Source organism: Protobothrops mucrosquamatus, unplaced genomic scaffold (assembly GCF_001527695.2).
Source record: "Protobothrops mucrosquamatus isolate PMUCROS unplaced genomic scaffold, P.Mucros_1.0 scaffold1044, whole genome shotgun sequence".
Classification (NCBI taxonomy): Eukaryota; Metazoa; Chordata; class Lepidosauria; order Squamata; family Viperidae; genus Protobothrops; species Protobothrops mucrosquamatus.
Window position 1 is genome coordinate 184883 of NW_015387276.1, and position 9641 is coordinate 194523.

The following is a 9641-nucleotide window of genomic DNA, read 5'->3' on the forward strand; positions in this document are numbered from 1 at the left end:
TCTGGCTAGCTTTTGTATATAGTCATTTCAACTGTGTGGCATATATATGCACATTTCTTTCTCTTGAGTGCATTGCCATCAGTCTTTTGTCTTTTTTCTAGGTAGTTTATTAAGGATTTTAATGTTTTAATCCTAATTATCTAGTTGAACCTTTTTTTAAAAAAGACAGAAACAAAACTGGTTCAGGAAAGACAAGGCAGGTTTGTGACAATTACTTGCTTTTTTAAAACAAAAACAGTCTTCCAAGTTCCATTTATGTACAATCTATCTGAGTGCTAATACATTCAGACAAGATAGTTATTCTTTTTTTGTGTGTGAATTTCTAGTTGTTTCGTGTTTCTTTGAAATGTTACTTATATCTTGAAGGAATATATCCACTGCCATAGGTTCAAAATACTCAGTTCTTTTTCTTTTCTGCACTATGGATGTTTTATCTAAGCTTTATTTTTTTCTTTTTGTTGAAGGTAAAAATTGGACTCACCATCTGACTTTAAACATTAAAAACTTTTGGTGTCTAAAAGATGTGCCATGGAATGGTAGGAGCAAAGAGCACCACAACATCGTTGCTTGCCTTGATCAGTCATGGGATACTTTTTCCATTCTTTATCTTCAGTTCCTGTATGGTGGAAGGATTGGACTCATGTAAGTAAAATTCTTTCTATCTGTTTCATGTATATTTCTACCCTTCTCTGCTATAATTCAGGGCAAGTAACAACATCCCTTGAAAAATGGGTTCTTGTAGAAAATTTTTATAAACCAAGCTAAGCCATCATTTAAAGCAGCTGTATAGTTTTAAGGAGGACGGTGCAGTGATTCAGCAGTTAAGATGCTGGGTTTGTTGGCTAGAAAGTCAGCAGTCCAGATTCAAGATCTGAGCTCTACATGATGGGGCAAGCTCCCATCGTTATCCCAGCTTCTGCCAACCTAGCAGTTTGAAAGCATACAAATGCAAATAGATAAATAGGCATCTATTTGGTGGGAAGATAACTGCTTTGTGAAGTCATGTTGGCTACATGAACCATGGTAATGTCTTCAAACAACACTGGCTCAGTGGTCTTGAAATGGAGATGAGCACTGTCCCCTATAGTTGGCTATGATTAGTAGCGGAGTAAAATTCGCAAGGACTCCTTTACCTTTTTAAAAATACTTTTAAGGAATGTGTGCAGTCATTTACTTGGTGTAGGGGTGTCCCACTGGATTGCATTCTTGTACCTGAAATGAAGATCTGATTTCTGCTGGTGACAAGGCTAACTACTTTGAGTAGTAGTATGGATATAAGACTGTTGTGATGAATATATGAGGAAGACATATTTTCAAATTTTATACTGGATTTAAACAACATAGAATAATAATTTTATTGTCACTTTGAATGTACACTAATTGGCATACATTAAAATGAAATTTCATTTATATATTTATATTATATATACTGCTCACAAAAATAAAGAGAATGCAAACCCCTTCAGTTCCATGGTAAAATGTTCCCTTTATTTTTGTGAGCAGTATATATAATTTATAATTTTATATATATATATAAAGCCAGTAGGCCTACATGAGGCAAATCCTTCCATACTGTTTCCAAGGTTATTTCTTTATCTTATCCCATATAAATTCATTTACTTCAGAAAAATAATAAAAAATGACAAATCATTTAAAAAATATTGTCAAAAAACCCCTGCAGGAACATTGTCTATGCAGTCCTCAGGAATTGGACATGATTGAACAGAAGATATATATAAAGAAAGAGAGAATGTGTGTGTGTGTGTGTGTGTGTGTGTGTGTGTGTGTGTGTGTGTGAGAGAGAGAGAGAGAGAGAGAGAGAGAGAGAGAGAGAGAGTATGGATATATATATAGATATATGTATGATATATAAAGAGACATACAATAAAAATACTACATGTAAAATATATTTATAATGGAAATGAAGTTTGGATTTTGAAGAAACACGATAGAGCATTTTCAACTCTGGTGTTGAAGAAGATTCCTTAGACAAACATAGATAGCCAAGAAAGAAAGTAAATGGGATTATTAAACAAATCAATCTAGAGTTCTCATTTAAGGCACAAATAATATTTTGGGCACATAATGTGAAGATCCTGTCTCCTTGGAGAAGTCCATTGTTACAGACTTGTTGGCACATAATGATGTGTTTGAAATGCTCCATATTAGTTGCAATATCTACAATCAAGATTATCCCTTCAAAATAGTATTGATAATAATCACTCCACCTGAGTATAGTTGACTCATTCAAAAGCTCATCAACATAGTTCTCATATTATCCTGTACATATACTATATATACAGCCTTGTGGGTAAACAGGAAACTATAGGGGGGGGAAGGATTTCCTTGTGAGAAAGAAACTTGGTTTTAGAAGTTTCCCTGGTCCTGAGTGGAGGGATTCTATGGAATAGAGCAGGGCTTTTCAACCAGTGGTACGGGTACCACCTGTGGTACATTGGCACTTGGCAGGTGGTACGCAAGCATCCTAGAAAAGTGGTAGCGGAGGAGGGGAATGAGCTGAACCGGTGGCAGCACCGCACAAGCCTTAGGGACAGATGGCTGGAGTTGCAGGGGTGTCAGGGCTTAGTGGAAGCACCAGGATCAGTGTTGTGGCTCCGTCTTGTGAGCCCCTCTTATCGGAGGAAGAAGGCTCCGAACATGAAGGAGAGGAGATGGCTAGGCCTCCCTCTCCAGGACCCTCCTCTTTGGCAATGCCTCAGGTGTCTCCCGACGGAGAAGAGATTGACCAGGAGCCGGGTGTTTCTGAGATTGGCCAGGAGCCAGGTGTTTCTGAGATTGGCCAGGAGCCAGGTGTGTCGGATAATGAGGAAGGGAAGTTGTGGCTGGATCCACGCCAGCGTAGGAGCGACAAGCGTGCGCAGCAAAAAAAGAGACGTGCCAGAGATTAAGCTGAGTCACTGGACCACACCCCACAGGCTATAAAAGGGTGGTGGTGGCCATTTGGACCTCTGTGACGGACAAAAGCTGAATCTCTGGCAAAGTAGTTTGCTGTGGCTTTAAACTGTGTATTGTTTTTGTTTCTGTGTGTTTGGAGTAAAAGGTCTTGGCAGGCAGCTACGGAGCTGCTGCCAAGTTTCTTATCTGTGAAGTGGTGTCTGGAGAAGTCTTTAACCCTCGGCTGGCTGTTTGGGTGTGTGGGTCGGAACGGGGACAGAACAATCAGTGCCAGGCTCCAGCTGGAGCTCGGCGCAGATCCTGGTGCTTCTGCTGAGCCCAGAAGTGCCGATCAGCTGGAATGTTGCAGCATCCCCAGGGTCTTGTGATTTGCATTAAGATGCTTGGCAACTGATTCATATTTATGACGGTCACAGTGTCCCAGGGTCATGTGAAGTGACCAAAACCTGCTGCAGCCACCCAGCAGACGGGAATAAAAACCAAACACCCCCTCACCCCACCCCCGCTGCCAATCCTCAACAGAAATGCTCACAACAATGGAAACCTTAGACAGGAGGAAGAGCACCGTCGGGTGGGCAGGCAGATGTCTTGCTCGACTGTGACTTGGGGGGCACTTTTTTCAGTGCCATTGTAACTTCGAACAGTCACTAAGCGAACTGTTGTAAGTCGAGGACTATCTGTACTTTATCACTTTTTTCCTTTTTTTTTTTTGTCATCAAGTTTTTGACACCTTGCTAGGCGACTGGTGATACTTGGGTATTGCCATATCCTAAAAGTGGTACAATGGGTGAAAAGGTTGAAAAGCCCTGGAATAGAGCCTGTTGGGAATTAGTTGAGATTCAGAAAGAAAATGAAAATTATATGGATATAGACAGCAAAGGTAACCTATAGCAAGAAGAGTGCTATATAACCTAATAGATGAATTAAATTTTGAGTACATATAAATATCAAATTTGTCAGTTTTCTTGGAAAAATGCTTTTTTTCTTATATGTCATTTTATTCTTGTACATTTCACCATGAATGCTACTGAAAGTGTGAGAGTGTAGTTTTAGATGATAGGTGGGTAATTTATTTAATAATATCCTGGTTTTATTTATGTTTCAAATCCTCTCAGTGGGAATACTTCAGAAACAGATACAGATATGAGACCATGATGGCATTATGAATTGACTTTGGATGGTCTCAAATAACTATGGGGTGGACCTAGTTGGTACGAATGAGAGATCACAAGTAAATCCCAGGACTATAAAATAAACTGAGTATTCAGGAAAACCTGCTGGAAGTAGACAATGGCAAAGGACATGTCTTTTGTTACCTAAAAAGCTAAATGGAGATGCTCTTGAAATTGCAAGGAATTAAGGTCAACTCAAATGGGAGATTATTTTTTAGAGACATAAGGCTTTGATGAGCTATTTCAGATGAGCTTTAGTTCTGAGATGTCAAAACAATGCAAGAGCATTTGGTGGCTTCTTATTTTGATGCAATCAAACTTACGAAGCATCCTACCAAAGATTCATTGAATGAAGCACATTTTTGGTAACATAAGAAATGTGGGGATTTTTGGCTTACCTCTCCTTGATTTATGCAAACTTCCAGCTTGGTTGGAACCCTCCCCATTTATCCAACATGAACATTTCAACAGTAGAAGCAGGATGGAAATGATGCTTGGCAAGGGTGTTCTCTCACTTATGTCTATGTAATGGGATACCTGTCCTACTTCCATTCAGATAAGCCTATTTATCCATATATTGATGCCCACGTACAGTAAAGTAAAACACATTCCTTACATATATTTGTGGTTCCTATCGCATGCACAGCATCACAAAGTTTATACCAGTTATTTCTGTTTCTATGGCCATGGAAAATAGTTCTTGGCCATCTTCCCTTTATGTACAGTACTCCCATCTGACAATCATGTCTTCTCTCAGTCGTCTTTTCTTCAAACTGAACATTCTGTTTTCCTTCAGCAGACTGTAACGGGCAGAAGAAATAATCTTGACAGACAGTAGGAAGTGCTGCAACCAAGATAACAGTCAGATAAAAGAAATCTGAGTCTAGGGCAGAAATGTATTTTGAGAAAACCTTATAACAAAACTAACATTAGGATTATAACTTTGATTTCCCAGTTGGGTCTACCTTGAAGGGCTGACACCGATTCACCCATACTGTACCTGCATCTACAACCCTCTTGTCAGAAACTTCTATTTAAGGTTCATGTAGTTTTTCAAAGGCTGCTTAGACATTCTTCAGACAGTGAGTACAAACAAGAACCGTGCCTAGGAACATGTGCTTTAGAGGTCTACTTCCAGCCAAAAAGTCACCAAAAGTTGTAAAAGATTCTGACAGAGAGTCTGCATAGTCCCATCATCCAAATGTTTAATATAAAGATAGTTGCTCAAGTTACAAGCATGTAATGTGTTTTCTGTATGAAGTCAAATAAGACATTAATTATAGAAGTGATATGTAAACAAAACTAATTGGCTGATTGCTTTCTGCATTTTTATCTAAATGTTTGGATGTTGCTCAGTTTTCTAACTATTGCAGTTTGTTTGATGGGAACAACAATTCTGTCAAGTCAGCTTAGAAGATATTTTTTATATTCACCTTCTCTGTACTGCTGTGGCTTTTGGTAAAATGATCTTTTCTCAGACTTCTTTTCAATGTAGGTAGAATATAGCTGTGGAATGGAAATAACTTTTCAACACTGAAACATCCATCTACTGAATGCAGCAATTTATCTTGCCAATTAATGTGTTTTTCCACCTGTTCAAATGTTAACTATTTTCCACTCAAATGAAGGCTCTGTATGTTCTATGTGTGTGGTCTGCACAGAGCTCCTAAAAATTAGAGGTGGGGAAAAGGAATGTTTAAAAGAAGACAAACATTTCAAGTTTTAATGAGATCATCTTTAATATACAACATTTGGAAATACGAACATTGCATTAACGTTCTATCCATGGAAATGTTGTTGGTTGGAGTGGAGGGTTAGGAAAAGTTCTGTACATTGCTATGAAAGGATATAAAGGTACCAATGAAGAAACATGCTTCCTGGTTTTATTGTTTACATGTTTGCTTGATTGATATGTCACTTTTCTTCCAAGAGTTCCTAGCACAATGGTGGCGAACCTATGGCATGCGTGTCAGAGGTGGCACTCAGAGTCCTCTCTGTGGGCACGCCCCAGAGATGGCAACTCTCCCTCTTCAACCAGCCACCTACTAATTCGCCAAGGTCCCACATAACCAGATGCATCCCAGCACAGCTGGTTTCTCTCCCCCCCGTCCCTCCTGGCGTCGCATGCTCTCCTTTTCCCAGGCACGACCCACTGCATCGCCTCCTCAGCTGTTGGCCAGCCATCCAGCTCACAGGCGACTTCTTTGAACTGCTGGCTGCGGGCTGCAGAGCCCCAGAGTGCACCGGTCGAGGGGCCAGTAGGCTGTGGCTGCTGACGGACACCGTCGGCCCCCATGCGCTCGCTGGCCTCTGTGTGCGGGGGCTGATGGTGTCAGGCAGCAGCTGCCCAGCCCTTGCCTTGCCCCATGGCAATGGCACCCCCGCCCTGCCTCTCCTCATCCCGCAGGATGAGCCTCCTGCCTACCACCCCACCTGCCAGAGACCCCCTGGATCTCCCCCAACCCTGACCACCCCCCATAGGTATCCCTCCCCAAGAGCAACATTGAAGTGACCACACCCAGCCAATCTGCCATGACCACCACAGCCACACCCACCCAGTGGGCCACGCCCAACTGGCACCTGGCGATAAATAAGTGGGATTTGGGTTGCAGTTTGGGCACTCGGTCTCTAAAAGGTTCGCCATCACTGTCCTAGCAGCTTAGATGAGGATCTCCATTTTATTCCAATAATAATCATCTCTATTCAATAAGTTGGGGCCCAAGTCACCAATTAGGTTCCCATGGATGAGACTGGCCTAGAACCTTGGTCTCTCTATTCCAACATCCTTAATCGCAACACCACACTGTTTAAAAAAAAACTTTTAAAAAATGTGATAGCTACTGTAACTGGAAAAACATTTAAGATATGGATAAAGTTTGTTTATGAAGTGACCAAGCAGTTGTTAGGTGAAACATCCCATGATTACACCACTTAGTGATGGCAGTTCTGGTAGTCCAGATTGCGGTCTCTAGGTGAGGACCACACTATTGTTAGTCAAGGATCTTATACTTCTGCTCTGCAATTCTTACCTCCACTTCTGCTTCCCCCTCCACCTATTCCCCCCCTGCCAGCTCTGCATTCTGAATAAACAAATAAATTAAATAATCCCATTTAAAGATGACACTAAACTATCTTTAACAAGAGAACTGCATTTAGAGCATTGTTCGAATGAGAGACTTTTGGATCACTATATAATTAATAGGGAATTACTAATAGTTACATCCTGGAACAACTGAAATCATACAAGAGCAGCTCTGAATGGACTCCTCACAATGCAGTGCATTGACCAAAATTTTAAGAATATCACATGAAGTCATACTCTGGACTGCTAGGGGGGAAAAATCACATTCAGAGCAGCCATTTAATGTTTTAAGAAACTTTCTGCAAAATTTTATGCTTCTTTACACGGCCATACAAATTAGAGCCCGTTCTTTCATTAAATAAAATCTCATATTTTTAGGATTACACAATGTCTATCTGAAGTTCATGCTTATACTTTAGGAGGGCCTCACACCTTTCAAATGGGTCAGTCTTACAATTCTTGACTCTGTAATCAGTTATATTGTCTGGGAATTGTAAGAGCTATAGGATGAGTCATCTAGGGTGGAAACTTAAGAAATGCCAAAGATTATGAACCACAAATTGTTGTAGCTGATGTCTGTGTCCTACAACAACTGCTTTATCCCAATCTAGGCAGGCATTAGGGAGGTGTTGCACAACCTCACCAAGGGCCTGCAGCTGCCTTGCTGGACACGCCTCTTCAGCAGCTGAAGAAGATGGCAAAAATAAATTGAGGGAAGCAGTGGGCAGTAGGGGCAGTGGAGTGCAGGCAGTGGACTACATAGTTTGGAGAGCCAGTTTGATCTGGTTATCCAGGCTAGAAAGCAAGAGACCATGAGGTCAGGTCCTGCCTTAGCCATGAAAGCCAGTTGGATGACCTTGTGCCAGTCACACACATTCAGTCCAACTCACTCAAAGAGGAGGAAGGTATATCCTTCAGTTATTTGTAAAAATAATAAAGGGGGGGGGGAATCGTTGCAAATTCGGTTTCTGTTGCTTGCCATATTTCTGTAGATATTCCAACAATTCCTGTAGTTTTCCAACTTGGTAATAACTAGGATGGTGATCTAACTTCATGCTCAAGAACTAGAGATTCTTGTGAATAGGGATATTGTATATAGAATATCACAATACTCCTGATATCTTTGATCTCTTTTGAATCAGTTACTCCTATCAATTGGTATCGTTTAGCATACTACTTTCTGAGTTCAGAGATCTTTTGGAAGACTTCTCTGTTTCTCTTCACATGTTGATGCTTTTACTGATTTGATTGTAATACTACATCTTGTCTCTTCTAATAGATATCTGAAATTCTTTTGTTAAATTCCTTCTGGTGATCTTTGTCTTTCTTCACTTTGGCTTCTCTTCTTTGTGGTGTCTGCCATCAGTTCTGACATCCAGTTTACTTTCTTCTTCTGATGCTTGGTCTTTGGCAGTCTTTTTTCATATTCATTCTAAACAAACTTCTTTGATTTCATTCCTCAGTTCCTGTTAATGAGGTCCAGGACTTTAAAGTGATTCCTGATGTTCTCCTTCAAAATATATGTACCGGTACATGCTCAAAATCATATCATGAAAACTGGTTGGTTTTGTTCTACTTGAGCTTAAATTGGAATTTCCACATGAACAATTTTTGATTTGTTCCACAGTCAGCTCCAGGCACATTTTTTGCTCTTTTGTAACAGTTATGTGTTGCAATAATATATAACCAATTCGATTTCTGTGTACTCAAACTGATGTCCATGTATATAAATGTCATTTTAGTTGTTTGGAGATTGTGTTACCAATGAATTGTTAGAAACTGATAAGTCATTCTTTTTCATTTCTGTTTCCTAACTATGTTTTCCACTTATTTTAACTAGGTATCCTTCTTAATTATTAGGTTGTAAATCAAAAGTTTGGCAATATCAAATGTTGAGTTTACAGTTATGAAGCCATGACAGCAAAATCCATGAATCTATGATAATTTTTACCACTTTTGTTTTTAGTAAAGGTTAATGTTGAGACCTGTCAATGTTATCTGAGGATTACTAAGGGAACAAAAGAATGAAGGAGGCTTCAGCTCTTAAGTGCAGGTGTGCTTTGGAAATTTAAGTTGAAAGAATCTTTTAGATGTTCATCTGCCTCCATCAGAACTATTCCATGTCTTTTGGGGCTTGATCTCTTTAATCCTGCTCTTCCAGTTCTCTTCCCTGAAACACCCAATTTTTTCAGATCCTTACCTTTCCAGTGCCAGTTTCTTCTCCTTCTGTTACTTTGACTTCAGAAACTATATGTTTCTCAGCTCTTAGTTTGAAAGTTCGTTATACACCTCCAACTTGTTCCCACTGCTGCAGCAGTGTCAATATTCTGTAGACCATCATCTATGTCATAACAAGGATTCAATAGAACAACAGAAAATAATCGGTATATTTCAGGAAATCAGTTTGCTGAGAAAAACTCAAAGCCTTCATAAAGATCTCTCTCTGTGTTGTAAATAATTACTAAAGAGAC

At 39.9% G+C, this 9641-nt stretch overlaps 1 protein-coding gene across 1 annotated transcript in view; it reads left to right on the forward strand.

Moving 5' to 3' along the window:
* The first annotated feature begins 472 nt into the window (after positions 1-472).
* Positions 473-9641, forward strand: part of SUSD6 (sushi domain containing 6) — a 21912-nt gene continuing 12743 nt past the window's right edge. The window contains exon 1 of the mRNA XM_015820023.1: positions 473-642. Within this exon, the coding sequence (XP_015675509.1) occupies positions 522-642 (121 nt within the window). The 5' untranslated portion in view covers positions 473-521. The remainder of the gene's footprint in view (positions 643-9641) is intronic.